The 18,820-nt window shown below is 40.5% G+C and overlaps 4 protein-coding genes across 6 annotated transcripts; 1 reads left to right on the top strand and 3 right to left on the bottom strand.

Moving 5' to 3' along the window:
* Positions 1–9,452: 9,452 nt before the first annotated feature.
* Positions 9,453–11,899, top strand: LOC129727575 (elongation factor Ts, mitochondrial). 3 transcript variants are annotated; one of them, XM_055685536.1, is made up of 3 exons: positions 9,453–9,589; positions 10,857–11,426; positions 11,483–11,899. In XM_055685536.1, the coding sequence occupies exons 2-3, from the start codon at positions 10,859–10,861 to the stop codon at positions 11,839–11,841; spliced, it is 927 nt and encodes a 308-aa protein (XP_055541511.1). In that variant the 5' UTR covers positions 9,453–9,589; positions 10,857–10,858; the 3' UTR covers positions 11,842–11,899. The 3 variants fall into 3 exon arrangements, with proteins under 3 accessions (XP_055541511.1, XP_055541512.1, XP_055541510.1); XM_055685535.1 differs by having other exon boundaries at positions 9,464–9,589; positions 10,835–11,426; XM_055685537.1 differs by lacking the exons at positions 10,857–11,426; positions 11,483–11,899 and adding an exon at positions 9,769–10,799.
* A 1,175-nt stretch (positions 11,900–13,074) lies between these two features.
* LOC129731772 (uncharacterized) lies at positions 13,075–13,967 on the bottom strand. The gene is made up of 2 exons (XM_055692020.1): positions 13,409–13,967; positions 13,075–13,342 (listed from the first exon to the last, which is right to left on the bottom strand). Exons 1-2 carry the CDS (start codon positions 13,874–13,876, stop codon positions 13,223–13,225), a joined length of 588 nt encoding a protein of 195 aa, XP_055547995.1. The 5' UTR covers positions 13,877–13,967; the 3' UTR covers positions 13,075–13,222.
* Positions 13,968–14,766: 799 nt separating this feature from the next.
* On the bottom strand, positions 14,767–16,272 carry LOC129728333 (uncharacterized protein K02A2.6-like). Its single transcript, XM_055686770.1, has one exon. The coding sequence runs from the start codon at positions 16,270–16,272 to the stop codon at positions 14,767–14,769; it is 1,506 nt and encodes a 501-aa protein (XP_055542745.1).
* A 50-nt stretch (positions 16,273–16,322) lies between these two features.
* On the bottom strand, positions 16,323–17,995 carry LOC129728332 (uncharacterized protein K02A2.6-like). The gene is made up of 2 exons (XM_055686769.1): positions 17,774–17,995; positions 16,323–17,708 (listed from the first exon to the last, which is right to left on the bottom strand). Exons 1-2 carry the CDS (start codon positions 17,993–17,995, stop codon positions 16,323–16,325), a joined length of 1,608 nt encoding a protein of 535 aa, XP_055542744.1.
* Between the last annotated feature and the right edge of the window lie 825 nt (positions 17,996–18,820).

Raw genomic sequence — 18,820 nt, 5'->3', positions numbered from 1 at the left:
CTCCGTCCCGGGTCTTTACGGGTTAAGCTCCACACTTTTTAAGTAAGGTCTACTGAATCAATACGCGATGAAATACTCATTTTAGCATGCAAATATTTTGAGAAAAACTAGTTTAAATTCACTAAAGTACGTATTTTCACGGAAACCTGATTTTCTCAGTTTCCCACGGTAGGTTTTAACTTAGCTCTTCAATTCATTCAATTCATTCTTCAATTCAAGCTCTATATTTTTAGAATAACGTCTTCTGAATCCAAAGATGCTGAAAGATTTATTCTAGCATGCACAGATTTAGAGAAAAACGAGTTTGAATTCACTAAAGTACGAGTTCTTATGAAAACTTGATTTTCTCCAAATCTGTGCATGCACGAAAAAATCTTTCACCATTTTTGGATTCAGAAGACGTTACTCTAAAAATATAGAGCTTGAAAATTGAAGAGCCAAGTTGAAACCTACTGTGGGAGACTGGGAAAAACAGGTTTCCATGAAAATACGTACTTTGGTTAATTTAAACTGGTTTTTCTCAAAATGCTTGCATGCTAAAATAAATATTTTATCTCGTATGGATTCAAGAGACCTTACCGCAAAAATGTAGAACTTAAAATTTGAAAACCGGTTTTGTTGTTTGAATTTTTATAAAAATACATAATTTTGTGGATTTGTACAGAAATAATTTGGAAAATCCAAAATTCACTCTTACATAACATATTTCATCCACTTGACATGATTTGATACATGGAGCAATTGATACGTATGAAAATTCACAGTGTTTGCTCAACCTGTTTGAAAAATTAGGAAAAAAAAAACACAGACATATTTGCGTCTCACAAAAACAGGGAGGGGTGGCATTTTTCCCAAAACTTAGAGCAACTATTCCCCTTGAATAAAAGTCCAAGTTTTCCCAAATCGGCCGATCCAGTGCTGAGCACGAGCATTTTCAAAAACACAAGTTTCGTCTAGTCCTGTGCGCCGCCACGCCGCGCCGCCGCCGCCGACACTTTTACGCACGCCGCCGCCGCCGATGATTTGGACTCGGCGCGCCGCCGAGGAAATTTTTAGCGCGCCGCTGAGGAAATTTTTACCGCGCCGATAGTGATTGTGTATGCTGGATTTTTTCCTGATTATAGAAATACCGCAAATCACAGCCGATAAGGGAACACTCGTATATTAAGTAACGCGGAATTTGGCAATTCTTAATACCCCTTCACTCCGACGTAACGCAATTTTGCAAGGTGGTCTCACGCAGTGTAACACTTCGCTAAGTACCTCCCCTGTATTTACGTATTTACGAAGGGTACGGGACACGAGACATATTGACGCTAGGCATATGGATGTTAGGCATAGTATGCTAGGCATACAGACGCGAGGCTTAATGGATGTGAGGCATAATGGGTACGGACATACTGCCATAAGGCATAACGGACGCGAGGCCGAATGGACGCGAGGCCGAATGGACGCGAGGCCGAATGGACGCGAGGCTGAATACGATATTGTATGATCGCATGAGATCCAATTATCATGACTATGTGTTCCGGATTTGCAACATACATTCCGCAGCAGAGTCTATTGAAAAATATGTTGCACCCTTGATGATTGACAAAAAGCGTCATTCAATGAATTCTATATTTAACTCAGATATTTTTCACTCTACGTATGTAGTTTAAGCGTAAATATATTCCAAAAGAGTTTAGGTTGGGCATAATATTTTTTCAAATCATGCAGCGCAGACGCATAATCGAGGGCAAGGAAACGTGGCGGCACTAAGCTGCCGTGGTTTCCACAGTCCGTGCCGGCCGCCGACCCGCCGTCTTGCACACAAACGACTGACCTACAGATTTGCTAGGTCTACTCAAACAGAGTTTCTTTCCCTTAGTAAGGACATCATTCGCTCGAATAGCGAGTAGGCCGAAGGCCGCGAGTGTATTGCTTTCTAAATGACACCCTGAAGCGAAATACATGTTACTAGAGAGGGCTGTGATGATGACGATAATACCGTATTCCGCCTCACTTCCCATCGGCCTTGTGTCTATTCGGCCTTGCATCCATTCGGCCTCGCGTCCCTTCGGCTTCGCGTCCCTTCGGCTGAGCCGACCTGATTTTAGGCGGTTACAATTAATTTCCATTCTCTTCCAAAGAAGGATTAAGAAAAATCCTAAATGGAAAAACATCTTTGGAAAAACTTGTCATTAATATGCATGGACAAGATGATGAAATCATTTCTCTTGTCAATTTGTTTCAACATCGCAAGTGTTGAAACTTGAAATTCCATCCACCACTCATGTTTTGAAAATATGAAAAGTGGATCATAATCAAAGAAGGTATTGTTTTGATTATGGAGGCAAAAACAATACCTCAGTTATTAAATCGTACGCAAGTTCGAATGTTTTAAGTTTATATTTACAGCAAAAAACTCCAATTCGCGGATGTTTAATCAAAACATGCGACCGAGCGGATTTGCGAAAAAGTCAACAACGATTGCATCAGCCGTGCACGGGCACGTTCGCGAGGAAAGAGACGGAAGAGCGGCCCGCTCTCGTGAGAAGACGACGCCGCGGGAAAATTCGGAGTGACCGGAGTAGCGGCGAAGACTTAAGCTGGGACTTCAAGGAAGTCCGAGGTCGTTATAGTGATACCCCTCGTGAGGCAGGTGCCTACGTCGTTATAGATAGTCCGCGGTTCGTTTAGGTGTTAACTCTTAAGTTTTATTCCGCGAGGCAGAAGTGATGCCCGTTGTTTAAGTTTCGGTTTAGTGTTTAAGTGATTTAATATTTTTCAACTTAACTGATAGATTAAAAGTAATTAAAATCGAGCAGATGTAGTGCAGTTAATCAAAGGACATATCACATTCAGCAGTAATAGTGTCTAACCACTCGGTACGTATTCCGCTTCATTGGTGACAGCGCAAAAGAGCCTGAAAAGATAGGCTCAGGTGCGCCGTTTTCTGGCTGGGCCAGTAGTGAAAAAGTAGAAAAAACTTACGTGCTTAAGTGACTTTGACGTATCGAAAAAACAGACCCAAATCAACGAAAGTGAATGCCACGAAACGTGCAAGTCCAATATTTCTAAGGGCTCCTCCTCGAAGATGGTCGAAACCTAAAAGAACAAATAAAAAGGATTAGAAGAAGAAACAGTGAAAGTGTTAGAGGAACAATAATAACAATCCGAGATCGACTGTTGACCAGTGTTACGCGAATTCAAGTTTTCGAAATCCAATCGCAATAGATCCCACGGACAGGGAGCAGCTCACAGGGCACTGGAACCAGCAACAGGATTCAACCTACAAAAAAAAATGAAAATAAGACAGAGCAAATGAGATACGAACAGGCCTATAGCCTAGGAAATTGAGGTAAATATATATAGAAATAAAAATAAGAATTTAAATCCTGTTTGTAGTAGTCAACAAATACTTTTGACACTACGTAAAATGTATGCCAAGAAACATTTAAACAAACGAAGAGGACGAAAACATAGTGTAACGCCTCAAATTACAAATATGGAAAGACCGAAAAGACACGAAAATTATGAGATACCACAAAGATTAAAAATTTTGTTGGAAAGACCAACAGTATCTCCGGAAGAACAGATAAGACATTCCTGGAATAAGGAAGACTGTTCTGAAAACATATTTGTAGAAACTAATGGTCTCACAGCCCATCGAACTTAGGCAAGAAACAATACTGATTGCATAAGAGGTAAAGTTGGGTTCACAAAAGGTCTCCATGTATGGGAAATAACATGGCCTAGTGAACAGAGGGGGACACATGCATACGTTGGAATAGCAACGTCTGATGCAACCTTACAATGCATGGGTTATCAAAGTCTATTAGGACTAGATAGCAATTCTTGGGGCTTTGACATAAACAGGGGCATGACGCTTCATGATTCAATCATTGACACGTACCCGAAAAAACAAAATGGTAGAGAACGAAAATCTTTTGAAAAATTCAAAATAAAGTTCGAGACTATTAAAGTGATACTGGATATGGATAAAGGCACACTGAGCTTTTTAGCCAATGGCCAATACTTTGGAGAAGCCTTCGAGGGTCTCCAAAATAAGACACTATACCCAATAATTTCAACAGTTTGGGGCAGAAGTGAGGTAAAAATGGAATATTTAGGTGGTTTAGAGTCTAAACCAATTACCTTACAGGAATTGTGCAAATACACAATCTGTAAAGGAATGTGTTCAATACATTTCAAAGAAAATGTCAAACTTTTCCAATTACCAAAGTCAATAGAGAACTATTTGTGCCTTCAAGGAAAGGACTTTTGGAAAAGGAGTCTGAACACAGACAGAAAACATGAATGCACAAATTATTGTGTCACAAATAACACGATTGGGCTCCGAGTAAAAGACGTGTGAAAAAAAAAAAATTATGGATTTACACACATCTGTCAGCATATTTTTTTTTAGATATATAACTATGTAGTATGATAGAGTTTAATTTTAATAGTATATAATTATTTTTGGGATTATTCTACATTTTATTATACAATTATTTAATAGAAAACAAAATGAGTATATTTACAGATTAATCCTGCCTAAAACCTCAAATCAGGGGGGGTTTTAGGTCAACAGCAATTTACCAGGCGATCCACAGAAGACGAGAAGGAAGATAAACCAGAATGGTGAATAGAAGGAAGGTAAAACAGAATGATGGTATGGTGAGTGTAGATTGCTGCTATACGGTAATGCAAGTGTAATTTTGGGTTATCCTTTTCGGTATTAAATACTTGCATTGCTGTAGACCTGTTTTTTTTTTTTTCTTTCATATTTCCAATATTTTTACTTTTAATTTGGTATAAGATTTTTTGGCTTAATTATTGACAAGAGGGGTGAATTATCATGAATTCTCAAAATTATATATTTGTGAGAAAAATATTTTTCTTGACTCTATATTTTGAGTAAGAAAATGGAAATATTAAAATTAAAATTGTTTTCATTATTAATAAATATTAAAGACATATATGCTTAAATGGGAAAACATGAAAAAGGTATCAAATTGGGAAGAAGTTGACAATAGGAGAGAGTAGAGAATAGAAAAAAAAAAAAATTTTATTTAAAGTTTATTACATTAATTAATCATTTGAAAAAAAAAAAAAAAAAAAAAAAAAAAAAAAAAAAAAAAAAAAATTATTATAATATAAATAAAATACACTAAAATTAAAAGTAAAGTAACATACAATTTAAAATATTCAGAGCGTAAAGACAGGGATATAAAGTTAGGAACTAAGACTAGGGTCAGACAGTAGGAGAACGATAAAAGGATCAGTACTCACCGAACGGACGGCGGAGATAAAAGACGGATGGAGAGAGATGAATCTAGAACGGATTCAGTAAATATATATTTGACTGAATCAGAAATTAATATAGCAGTTGAATAAAACGGAAGAGAAAAGCAGTCTTTCATCATCAATCAAGAAAGATGTTTAAGGAGATAAGACTATTCTATCAGCTAGGAGAAGCCGGATAATTCATTATATACACACACTTTACACCACTTGCAATGGGATAGACCTGAAGAGCAGGATCGATGAAAACGGGTTTATGTCTTCAGGGAACAGGAAGAATCCCAAATTTATCGGCAGGATTATAAGTGTAGAGAAACACCAGATCAAGTCTTAGGACTACGTGCAACAAATGATCGGTGTTATATCCGAGCATAAAGATTAAAAGCTGTAACATCTAGGATATATCTCAACAGAATTCAGGACTTAGGTCAACCAAGAAAGATCCTGAAACAACAAATATTCTTCGTGTTAATGGGACGGATAATACCAAGGAAGGAGGATAGACAGGAGTGGATAGAGGAGCGAACGAAAGGGGGCGGACGGCTCTCAGGAAAGGAGAAGGAGAAGGAGTACGGAATAGTATGGATAGAACAGTAGTAGCTAGGGAATAGAGTAGTAGGGTACAGAGGCAAAAGATCTTTCATTTCCAAATTATCCAAAAATCAGGTTCCTTCAAATTTTTTTGTAACCCATGCCAAATACTTTCATCATGTTTTTAATGAATTGCATTAATTAAAAACTCGATCAGTGGGGGTTTTATGAGCCGACCTGATTTTAGGCGGTTACAATTAATTTCCATTCTCTTCCAAAGAAGGATTAAGAAAAATCCTAAATGGAAAAACATCTTTGGAAAAACTTGTCATTAATATGCATGGACAAGATGATGAAATCATTTCTCTTGTCAATTTGTTTCAACATCGCAAGTGTTGAAACTTGAAATTCCATCCACCACTCATGTTTTGAAAATATGAAAAGTGGATCATAATCAAAGAAGGTATTGTTTTGATTATGGAGGCAAAAACAATACCTCAGTTATTAAATCGTACGCAAGTTCGAATGTTTTAAGTTTATATTTACAGCAAAAAACTCCAATTCGCGGATGTTTAATCAAAACATGCGACCGAGCGGATTTGCGAAAAAGTCAACAACGATTGCATCAGCCGTGCACGGGCACGTTCGCGAGGAAAGAGACGGAAGAGCGGCCCGCTCTCGTGAGAAGACGACGCCGCGGGAAAATTCGGAGTGACCGGAGTAGCGGCGAAGACTTAAGCTGGGACTTCAAGGAAGTCCGAGGTCGTTATAGTGATACCCCTCGTGAGGCAGGTGCCTACGTCGTTATAGATAGTCCGCGGTTCGTTTAGGTGTTAACTCTTAAGTTTTATTCCGCGAGGCAGAAGTGATGCCCGTTGTTTAAGTTTCGGTTTAGTGTTTAAGTGATTTAATATTTTTCAACTTAACTGATAGATTAAAAGTAATTAAAATCGAGCAGATGTAGTGCAGTTAATCAAAGGACATATCACATTCAGCAGTAATAGTGTCTAACCACTCGGTACGTATTTCGCTTCACGGCTTCGCGTCCATTCGGCCTCGCGTCCATTCGGCCTCGCGTCCATTCGGCCTCGCGTCCATTCGGCCTCGCGTCCATTCGGCTTCGCGTCCATTCGGCCTCGCGTCCATATGCCTCGTGCCCGTATGCCTGCCATCCATTATGCCTAGGTTCTATGCCTTGCGTCCGTATGCCTTCCGTCTGTATGCTTAACGGGTTGTTATCATTTACGAATGTTCCCTAAGTGTAAATTATTTTAATTTGTGGAATTTTGATACAATAATTGACATTAAATATTTAGACTTTAGTCTTTTTTATCGGAGGATATAAAAAATTTCGAAGTCATTATCAATAATTTGCACGGGGCCAGTTTGCTGCGAGAATAATGTTTCAGTCATTATAACATAATTTTATATGTTTATTTTTATTTTTAATTTTTATGTAAACGTATGAGCAATCCGGGAATGTTTAAAAAATTAAGAAAAAATGATTAGTGGTTTTTTATCTATTTTTTGGTAAAGATTTTAGTTTTATCTAGAATACCAAGTTTTTTTTTAGATCAATATGCGAGAATTCACTGAAAATCGACTATGTTTTTGCTGAATTCTCCTTACTTTGTTGCTTGAACGTTAAGGCAACGAAAAAAACACGTTCAGCTATTTTCCATTACCATGGTGATATTTGCGGAATTTTCGGTCAGAATGGATCGCCTTCGACCCATCATATTTAAGGGTGATTTTCATAGTAATGACATCACATAGTTCATGTGATTTTGTTGCTTTTTTCAACGCTATTTCGAGCAAACAAAAATTTTCCAGATGGTAATGAAGAATCTGTGGAGCTTAACGAAGAACTCTATTTGAATGAAAAGAGCAGTGATGGAAACGAAACGAATATGATGCAATCATCGTTTAATCTCCAAATGTACACATCATGAAGTGTTACAGACCGCGACTAAACTTGAATCCTCTCAACACATAATGAAATGATGATATGGTGCGTAGGTTTCTGCGAGAAAATAAACACATGACTAGACTGCCTCTGCTCTGAGAAGCGATTCGCTCGTTGCGTTTGTCTTTCCATATGCCGGTCACAGTTAAAAAAACACCGGATTCGGTAAAATTTTACCGGATTCTCAACAGCTGAACGTTCGGTGAAATTTTCGGTGTTTCCGAAAATTACCGAACAGCTTGTGAAACTACCTACCGCCAAGTCGGTAATTTTCACAGTTTTTTTGGTAATGTTTCAAGCCGAACAGCCTGTTAGTTTTACCGGAAGAACCTGTAAAAATGTTTAAGAAAAAAAAGAAAAAATACCGACCGCACCTGTAAAAAAATTCCGATTGTTGTCAAAATGTGTTTTTTTTCTTCGAATTGATAAAAGATTTATTTTATTGATTCGAAGAAACAACGGATTTCGGATATTCAGCTGGTAAACAGAGTTACACAGTTATATTATATTATATTCTTTAAAATAGAGCGTAAGGCAATTCTTGAGAGTTTAATCCTCGAAAGTTTAATGAACAGAAAATTAAAAAAGTTTTATATGAAGTTTCTCCCATGCTCTTTTTACCAAAGGTACAACTTTACTTTCCATATTATGTTCACACTCGACAGCAATTAAAACCAAATTAACTAATATAATATTTTCTGCTGAATATTTTCTATTGATACATTCGCATCTTGAACGGTTGCACGTATGAGAAAAATGGCCGCCTTATTTAAGATTGACAGTTTCACAGATTGTTCGGTAAAAAGTTATACAGATTTCCGTGAATGTAAAATTATGCAAATATTTCGGTAAAAATTAACGAAATTATGGTAAAACTTTCTGATATTACAGAACACTCGTTAATCTATTGCTTTTTTGCCGGCATACCGGTATTATTACACTTTACCGAAGGACTGTTGTAAAAAATATTACCGAACGATTTTTTTTTATTAAGTGTGCAGCTCCACATTTACTGCTTGAAATAGAAATAAATATTTTACTTTCCCGAGAAAAATTCTCGCATTTAAGGTGGAAAGGGATTGTGGTCTTTTCCTATACAATTTTGAGGTTAGAGTTTTTTTCTACTTTTGTAGTTTGAGCTTAAAAAAATCGGCTTCCACTAAATAAACAGCACTCATATTGCTACTTCAGGCATGCAACAGTTGTGAAAACAATTAATAAAAGTTTCATGTACGTAGTCTTCATAAATCAAGAGAAAATTAGATTGCAAAATTCGAGTTGATCGCTACCACGTCCCGTTTCACCTTAAGTGTGTACCCTTCACAAATAACCTCACAAATAAGTTCAGAGGAAAAGGTGAGAAATAAAAATGCTAGTTTTTGGAGAGCCTCTTCAGAGATTTTTCGTTACGTAACGCTGATCTTACCTTCCCCCTCCCCTATGTAACAAATCATAACGCTCAAGAATACCTCCCCCTCCCTTCTATGAGCGTTACGAAGTTTATGAATGCCGCCTTAGCATAAACTCAATTTATTAACATTCTTGTCCAATTTTTGATTCAGGTGCATACGAAACTTAACACACTACACGCCTTGAGCTCAGACAGCTTACATCTCTAAAATAGAGAACTGACATTGTGGATAAAGAAGAGAGAGTTGACATTTGTTAAACCATAACCCACCATGACATTCATGTGGAAGTAAGTGATGATTGAAAGGCTTTAAATTTTAAAAATTTCGAATAAAATCGTGAAACACCTTTATTGGATCTACACAAAATTATAAACAGTTGAGCGTAACAGAAGTAAGTACCTATCAGCTATTTTTCTACCCGTAATAAAATGTATTTATCAGTTCGTGATTCGGAAGAGTTTTCAAAACATTTTGTGATGTAACTTGTTTCGCATAGCGCGGTAGTATGAGAAACTACACAAAACTTTTTTTGGCTACAGTGCAAAACTAATTCCGGTCCGCCTGTTTCAGATTGGCGACAAAGCACTGCTCTATCAAAATGGACAAACCGATTGTACTGGTTCTGTCGGTGGACCCGACCGTACAACCGGAATCTCTGATTGCTAAAGTCCGCAAAGTGCCAGCTGATCAGGGCGTCGAGCCTCTTGCGGACGGTCATACCGGGTATAGCTATCACATTCGAACAAAGTATTACGACACGGATGTCCTGTTTTGTGTTTGTAAAAGTACCACCGAACTAGAAGCAATGCCAGCGCCTATTCTGAAACAGACGGAAGGAATATTGATATATTTCGATTCGACGGATCGCAATTTCTTGAAACTGCTGCCAGAGTACGCTAGTTTCGTGACAGATTCCGATATCGAATTTGGTATTCTGCTTTGCGCTGAGCTGCAGGAGGACAGCGAAAAGGGGATTACTTATCGAGAAGCGAAACAATTTTGTGACGCTTTGGATGTGATAGAGCTTGAACCTATTGGCGAGACGGAGGAAGGGGAGGCTGCTGGTGTGGACGAGCTGATACAGGCGATGCACAACTTTATCTGGTCGAATGTGAATATGACCCGGAAGAATTCTAGCGTCGGCGACGCTGGTGGAGAAGAGCCTGCCTTGCAAGGAAGCAGTACTGAAGAGGGCGAACTGACTGAGGACGAGCGAAGGGCCGACGAGGAGGTGAAGGACTTTGAAAAGCTACTGACACAGTTGATGCAGTTTCGAACAAATACGAGCTCCTGGACCAGGAATGAACGGTTGGCATATGCACAGGAGTTTGCTGAAATTTTTGACGAAATGATCGCGGATGATGACTGAAAGCTGATCGGCTTGCTTGTTTGTTTTGTTCCAGTCTTAGGGGAAATGCATTCCAAGGGACCGAAAAAACGTTGTGTTCGGTGTACACATTGCTCGAACTTATTTATTGTCATAATATGCGTATTTTACTTTTAACACTATTATTGAGAAACGTTAATCGGTTAGCAGTTTTCCGTCTATATATAGGATATATTATTAAAACATATTAAACGATTAAAAGTTTATAATTTAACAGTTGGTCTTTTTGAATTAATAATTGAAACAAAGTTGTAATCCTGCTTGTTTTCAGTCATGCTTCTCAGCTTTGCAGCTCGTTTTGTCGGTACCACCGGGTTCGGGGTCCGTTTTTATGCAACCGCGGAGAAGAGTGCATTGGCAGCATTGCGAAAGAAAACCGGTTACACTTTCGCCAACTGCAAGAAGGCACTGGAGCTACATGGTAACGATCTTGGTAAGGCAGAACATTGGCTGAAGGAACAGGCACAGGCTATGGGTTGGTCTAAGGCTACCAAGCTGGAGGGTCGTAATACAACGCAGGGCCTGATCGGAGTGCTGGTTCGAAGTAATATCGGTGCCATGGTGGAAGTCAATTGTGAGACCGACTTTGTCGCCAGAAATGAAAGTTTTCAAAAGTTTGTTCAAACTGCGTCGGCTGCTTGTGTGCAATACATGAACCTGGTGGAAGGGGATACCAATTTGACTAAAATCGGATTAAACGGAGAGGCACTAAAGCAGATTAAAATGGACGATGGTAAATCACTGGGGGATCATCTAGCTTTGATGATAGGGACTGTTGGCGAGAACGCAACTCTCAATAGGGCTATCTGCTACAAAGCTCCTGAAAGTGTCAAGTTGACTGGTGAGATCTGTAGTTTTCTAAACCGTTAAGTTCTACTAACTTTGAAACATTCACAGGTTATGTCCATCCGGCACCAGTGGAAGAAATTCCATCTGACATTCCACAGTACGGTAAATATGGTAGCATTTTAGCGTTCAGAAATAGCAGCCCAGCCTCGGATGGCGAAGTAGCCAAAAAAATTTGTCAGCACGTCGTCGGAATGAGACCGGATCGAATTGGCGACAAAAGTCGAGATGAGCCGAAACCGGAAAAAGATGATGAGCCGTGCTTGATTTTTCAGGAGTACCTTGCAGATCCTACTTACACGGTTGGGGAAGTCCTTGAAGCAAACCAAGTCGAGGTAGTAGATTTCCAGCGATTCGAATGCGGCGAAAAGTTGAAAGCAGAAGATGAGAACGTAAGGGTAGTTAATTGAAGTGAGTTTCCACCAAAGCTGGATAAATAAAGTTCAGATAATATCTCCGTTGTTGGGATACGGTCGTGCGTGATAATGTTTTGAGAAATCCGGTCACAGTTTGTTTCGACAGTATGCAATATGTACTCATGTTGAGCTGAACAGCCCTTCCATAAGCACAGAGACGAGGATGTGCAAAATTGTCAAGATGAAGATTATTTGTGTGATCAACATTTTCAAACTATTGCGATCCGATGTGGCAGGTAGCAACTGAAAAGCAAAAACTGTCGAGTTATAAAGCACCTAGTAGAAATTTTGGACATTCGCTTACGCGCAAGGACAAGTACAGCGTTATTACCAGTAACTGAAGAATCATCGATACGATGAGGATACCCATCAGAAGGTACGGTAACGTCGCATAGTGATCTTTATCTGTTTTGTAAACGAAGTATAGCTGGAGTACCGTTGGAATCAATAAACTTCCGTCAATACACAGTTTAGCGAAAACCTTGTGGTGCCGACTGCAGAAGTTTGGATTATTTGGTTGCGGTTGAGACATGTTTGTTTGTTTTCAATATTTGTTATTGCTCCGGTTTGCTCAGTATACTTTGATTCATTTTGATAGGTAAAATGTTCTCACAAAAGTAGGTAAAAATTAGGGAGTTGTATTTACAAGATAAAACACATCTAAAGATCTTTTTGCATAGTTCACGTGAAGTATGCATTAGGAAAATTGACTTATTGCAGACGACGATGAAAATGATTTCCTTAAATCTTACGTTTTTAAGTCTAGTAGCATCATGGTAGTCACGGTCGATGATAAGATTGATGTCGGCATGTTCTTCAGCTCTTTTTATGGTTTTGGAGATCTAAGGTTTGCTATTAAGTATTAAGGTTTGCTTTGAAAGTGTCTATCGGTGTCAACTTGGGATTGGGAATTGTTGGTTGACGGTCTGCGGACCAACATTTATCTTGTGCTGATTCATCTCCTTTAGTGATTTTTGGCACAATGTGCCGAGGTCAGGTCCGGGTAAAAGACCACATCTTCCTGCACGTGATAGCTGTTGATAAAGACTGTAACTCCCAGCAGGTACGTCGTACTGTATATCTCCCTGCCTACCATGAGCATCGCGGAAGAGAACAGCAACATGGCCATTCCCTTTTCAGTGATCGGTAACCACAGGAGGACCTTCGGGAACTTGAAGTGTAAGTTATATATATTAGATATTATCGCTTACCTTCTTCAATGAGGAACGTAAAGTACGTGGACTGATGATGAGTTCTACTTTTACGCATGCATAGATACAGTTTAAATATTTTATTTGAATAAGTCTACAAGCTTAACTACATATGTGCACGTTTCAAATGTGACATCAACAATTAAACATAGGTAACAAGAAAATCATTTTTTGAACAACACCGCATTCATCAACGTAAGCACAATAATGTTAACGATGGCAATAATGGCCACACCAACAGACGCAATAGTTTTCAGTCTCTTCCAACGTTGGTCGTTGTTAATCTAGGAAGGAAAAACCAACATTAAACTTTTATGATCAAAACAAACAAAAGCACATGCTCTCCTAACCGAAATCGTAACCATCGAAACGCCAACGAGAATTTGCATCACCAGCGACATGATGACCATTCCGACGCAGGCCACATAGGTCGGTGCTTCCTGTTGATATTCCGTCAGCAAACGCAGCTGATTGGTGTTCGCAGCCAGAAACGCAACATTCAAAGCATTTTCGATCACATTTCGGAACATATCGTGGTTGAACGGTTCGTTCATACTGTCCATGCTGCGCTGGATCCGATCGTAGTTTTCCACGGCCTGCCTGTTCGGGGTCTTCTCGAAGTTACTCCATTCGTTGTCGAAGCAGGGTCGCACGCGGTCAGCATTGTTGTCGTATATCACCGGGTTGGTGTACATTTTTGGCTGCATTTCGTTTCCGCTGAAAATGTGAACCGCATCGGTTTCTCCATGGCTGTTGTTCACTATATGATGCGAAGGATTGTTGTCCGTCGAAGGAACGATCTCGATTCGGGTGCTCATAGTGAGGTGGCCACTCCGTTACGGTTACTTCCAAGTTGGAGACTAATTGAACTAAAGGCAGTCTAAAGTGGGTGGCAGGTAATTATAGTGGTTGCAACCGATTCGGCTTTGTTCGTTATTGTTCGCCCTCATGATGGTCAATGCTAAAAAATGATGTTTTTGTTCAATGTGCATTCAAGTGCAACCGAAACAAGCCGCAGTGGCTCGCATTAGTTACCGTATGTGCGCTCGACAAACAAGCATCGGCTTAGCAGCGGTAATCCTAAGAGCGGTAGCTTTACATTGATAAGCGGAAGGGAAAGAGATGGACATAAACTGTGTTCCTGAAGTTCGGTAATTATACCATTACCCCACAAATGATTCGGTTAGTTACCCTGAGTCGGTAAAAACTTCGATAACTATGCTGGTAACCTGAGGAATAATTTTTGTATCGAGAGACGATATTTAACCGATTCCATATCACGGGGTCATATGTAAATATATTTAGAAACGTAATCAGCCCAGTAAAAAACAATCGTTCATTTTTTTCAGTAATATGTCCAACAAGATTGTTTAGCTTTCTCAGTTTAGATTTTTTTCAAGAAGATTTTATTACATTTTTGGCATCAATGGATTTTGAAACTTTGTCGGGATCCCATAGTTTTCGGGAGTTTGAATTCGAATGATTAGGCTCCAGATTTGATGTATGCATTATGTGACAGGACTGACCATTGTGATGGTATTTGTTGTAGTCTCCAACAAATAAAAGACTAGTTGTAGCTTTAACGTCTATATTCTTTGGAGGTTGGAACAAATATGAATAGAGAAAATTGTGCTGTCAACCAGCTTAATAATTCACAGGCTTCTTAGTTAAAAGTCTTCGAGTGTAATTGCTATGGAACATCTCCCCCTTAAAAGAGATCGTAGGATCCGAGCCATGCCGGAAGCCTTCGGTTACGAACGGGTTGATTGGAGCACTGCGGATTGATGCCTTCAACAACGACTTCTGGTGCTAGAACCTTTTCTTGGTCCAATGTTGGTTCGGCAGGGTGCAATACTTCAGGCAATTGTTGAATTGGGTGTGCCACTTCTGGCAGCATTTCAGGCGGTTGTTGAGTTTCTTTGGAATCAGGATCGGCAGTTTCATCCGAACATGGAGTACACAGATTTTGCATTCCAAATTCCTCAAGCAGCACGGTCCATGGTAAATTTGATTCAGTAGCTTCACTAATGGATTCTAGATGACGCTGTCGTAGCTGATTCGTATGAGAACGGATGAGACGACCGGTGTCCAGAAGTACAGCATACATGACGGAGCCTTTTCTCTCAATCACCTTGCCAGGAACCCATGAGGTTTGATTGTGATGATGAACCTCTGCGTACACTAAATCATCAGCGGAGAACTCTCTCTTGACGGTACCATGGTGTTGATTGAACTGGTTATTCTGCTTACTATTTACAGCTGGTGTGCTTGATTTTCGGGGCTTAAGAAGATCCAGTGTAGTAGTGAGGGGTCTACCTAGAAAAAGTTCTGCAGGTGACTTATGATCACGAGCACTTCGATTGGGTGTGGACCGGTAAACGGAAAGGAAAGTTTGAAGATGTCGGAAAGTTGCTGGATTTCCTCCCTCTCGTAACTTCTTGAGTCCTCTTTTCAAAGTGTCCACAAAGCGCTCAGCCTGTCCATTAGACTGTGGATGGTAGGGCGCAATTGTTAAGTGGGTGATTCCAGCTTCATCACAGAATTGCTTGAATCGGGCGCTAACAAATTGCGAGCCATTATCCGAAACCAGAATTTTTGGATTGCCAAATCTTGAAAAAATCTCGTCTAGCATTTCCAACGTTTTCGTTGTGTTTGTGCTTCGAGTGCGGTAGATTTCTGGCCATTTTGAATATGCGTCAATTACCAGAAAGTAGTAGTATCCATTAATCGGGCCAGCATAATCGATATGGACTCGTTCCCACGGCTTCGATGGAATGGGCCACGACTCCAGGTCCGTCTTGCGTGGTGATTTAGCAGCTTCAGCACAGGGTCTGCAGCATCGAACATATTTTTCGACGGCATCATCGATGTTAGGCCAGTACACGAAACTTCTTGCTAGGGATTTCATTCGCTCCATCCCCGGATGGCCTCGATGTAGTTGCTGAAGAATGCGTTTGCGAAAGCGGTTTGGCACAACAACTCTATCGCCGAGCATGATGCAACCTTGGACGATCAGCAGACTGTCTCGGCGGATAAAGAATTTTTGGACAACTGGATCATTAATTGCTTTGGAATGATTGGGCCATCCTTCATTGATATGGAACACCACCGACTGGAGAACAGGATCTTTCGATGTTTCAGTAGCGATCATTTCAGACGTCACAGGTAGACTTGAAGTAGAATCACTGAGAACGGTGTTGACATCGGCTTCCATTCGGACAGAAGCAATGACATACTCTTCGTCAGTTGTTGGATGGCATTTCATTAGTCGTGAAAGGAGGTCAGCGTGTCCAAAGTCTTCAGTGCGCACAAACTGGATGTAGAATAGTCGCCACAGATACGGACGGAAACGTTGTCTGACTTACGGACCACTACTATTGGAGTTGCCCAGTCGGAAAACTTCACTGGTGAGATAATTCCCTTGTCCTGAAGACGTTGAAGTTCGGCATCCACCTTGGGAAGAGCAGCATATGCAACTGGTCTCTTGGGACAGTACACGGGACGGACGTTGGGCTTCAGGTAGAGTTTAACTTTTGCCTTGGTACACCGGCCAAGTGTGCTCTGGAACACTTCCGGGAACTTCGTACGCAGCTTTTGCTCAATGTCTTCCGGCTTCTGATGCACAGCATTGACCAGTGAGTTGAAAGGAATCGACCATAGATGGAATAGATCGATTGTTTCAATTCCAAGGACATTCAAATCCGGGCTTGATGACACATAGACAATGCCAGCTTTTGTCACGCTTCGGATGGTTATGTCTGCAAGGAACTCACCAGCCATGTTAATCTTGTCTCCGGAAGCGCTGATGGCGGTTATGTCAGTTTCTCTGATGGCTGGTTTGCCTATCGCCTCCCAGGTCTGCGTAGAAATAATGGTGATATCAGAAGCGCAATCTAACTGAAGGACAGCTTCTTTGCCATTGATTCCAACAATAACGTATTTCCTCTTCCCTTGAAGATCGATGCGTTTCACTGAAATTCCTTTGGACTTCACAAATGCCTTGTACTTTTGTTTTTCGAACTTCTTTGCTGGCTTTGATTTTGATTCAGCGGATGAGCAGTAACCTTCTTTATGCCCTTTTCGTTTGCACTTGTTGCAATTGTGGTCTTGATAGGAACATTCCTTTACGAAATGTAAATCACCGCAAAACCAGCACGGAGATTTCGGTTGTTTTTTCTTAGCAGGCTTGGTGGAAACAGCGTTGACGACGGATTTTTCCGGAACGGGCTTCTCTACCAACTTGGTGTCCTGCTTTAGACTGTTGAACCGATGACACTCCTCGACGAGATTTTCCAAGGTTAGCTTTGTGCCGTCTGCTGGCGGAGCATGCTCTTCAGCTTCCAATTTGCCGATCAATCGAGTTCGGATGTCTGCATCGCGGGGAGATTGTAGACCGCAAACAAAACGTAGCGCCTTGAATTGGTCATCGGTGAGCTTGGTGAGTTGGAATGCTTCGCAATGCTTGTTCACAGAGGCAGCATAACTTGAAAAATCGTCTGCTTCGTTCTTAGTATACTGAAGACAACGGTAACGATCGTTGAACAGCGAGGTTTGATGACCAAAAAGTTTCTTAAGTTTCTTCACCGTTTCGTCCAGGCCAAAATCGCGGGGATGTCTTGGCAAGATACTATTTACGTATCGCTCGTGGAACTGGGTGCCGATTTTTCTTAAGAGTAGCCTCACCTTCGCTGGATCGTCTAGATTCTGCCGTCGACCTTGAAGACATCTTCGTAGCGAGCAAACCACGCGTCGAAGAACACTCCACCGTCAGGATCGTAGTAAAAATCTTCAATTCCCGTGGCCAACGATTCGATTATCTTCTCGCTTCCCGGTTGGCTGGCTTGACCGGTTCGCTTGAGGAGTTGAATCTGCTCTTGTTGGTTGACTACCAGTTCGGTTAGTCGGAGAATCGCGTTTTTCAAATCCTGGTCGGACATCTTGCAAGAGTCTTGAAGCAGCTTAAAATTGTCCTCGTCGCCAAGAATTGTTGTAGTCTCCAACAAATAAAAGACTAGTTGTAGCTTTAACGTCTATATTCTTTGGAGGTTGGAACAAATATGAATAGAGAAAATTGTGCTGTCAACCAGCTTAATAATTCACAGGCTTCTTAGTTAAAAGTCTTCGAGTGTAATTGCTATGGAACAGTATTTGTAAGCTATCAATTTTCTATAGGTTTTCAAGATGATTTGTTTCTTTGCAAACCATTGCCAATTTCTATAACGGAAGAACAATAGTGCATGGAACAATTGTGCTGATGTATGAACGAACTGTGCGAAAGTTATGGCTGGAAGTATTTCTAAAGTCGTGGCAAGAATGACCTAAAAATTCAAGTATTCAAAACTACATGCCATATTCTAACTACATGCCCAGCCCACTGCAACCTGCTGTGTTTTATCCGCTTAACTATACCCGCCGATTTGTACACCTGGTACGCTTCATGGTTCATGTGTCTGTGCCAAACACCATTTCCTAGTTTGCCGCTAAGGATTGAACGCAAAATCCTACGCTCAAAAACATCAAGAGCCCGTCGATCGGTCTCTTTCAACGTCAATGCTTCATGGCCGTAGAGGGTCACGGGAAGGATTGGTGTTTTGTAGAGTGCAAGTTTAGTACGGGTTTGCAGGCTGTGGGACCCCAGCTGGCTACGTAATCTGTAAAGGGCCCTGTTTGCAGCTTCTATTCGCCTTTTCATATCACGACTAACCTCGTTGTCACATGTACCCTGGTACATAAATTCGTCGACTACTTCAAAAGTTTCCGCA

Source organism: Wyeomyia smithii, chromosome 3 (assembly GCF_029784165.1).
Source record: "Wyeomyia smithii strain HCP4-BCI-WySm-NY-G18 chromosome 3, ASM2978416v1, whole genome shotgun sequence".
Classification (NCBI taxonomy): Eukaryota; Metazoa; Arthropoda; class Insecta; order Diptera; family Culicidae; genus Wyeomyia; species Wyeomyia smithii.
The sequence above is the reverse complement of the archived record's forward strand: the minus strand, read 5'-3'. Positions and strand labels throughout refer to the sequence as shown.

Excerpts from the sequence above, each read along its gene's own strand:
- LOC129727575 (XM_055685536.1), top strand. The coding sequence starts at position 10,859 with ATGCTTCTCAGCTTTGCAGCTCGTTTTGTCGGTACCACCGGGTTCGGG. Across the intron at positions 11,427-11,482 it reads TGAAAGTGTCAAGTTGACTG|GTTATGTCCATCCGGCACCA; the intron begins GTGAGATCTGTA and ends AAACATTCACAG.
- LOC129731772 (XM_055692020.1), bottom strand. The coding sequence starts at position 13,876 with ATGAGCACCCGAATCGAGATCGTTCCTTCGACGGACAACAATCCTTCG. Across the intron at positions 13,343-13,408 it reads TTTCGATGGTTACGATTTCG|ATTAACAACGACCAACGTTG; the intron begins GTTAGGAGAGCA and ends TTTCCTTCCTAG.
- LOC129728333 (XM_055686770.1), bottom strand. The coding sequence starts at position 16,272 with ATGGAAGCCGATGTCAACACCGTTCTCAGTGATTCTACTTCAAGTCTA.
- LOC129728332 (XM_055686769.1), bottom strand. The coding sequence starts at position 17,995 with ATGTCCGACCAGGATTTGAAAAACGCGATTCTCCGACTAACCGAACTG. Across the intron at positions 17,709-17,773 it reads GCTACGAAGATGTCTTCAAG|TTCCACGAGCGATACGTAAA; the intron begins GTCGACGGCAGA and ends ATCGGCACCCAG.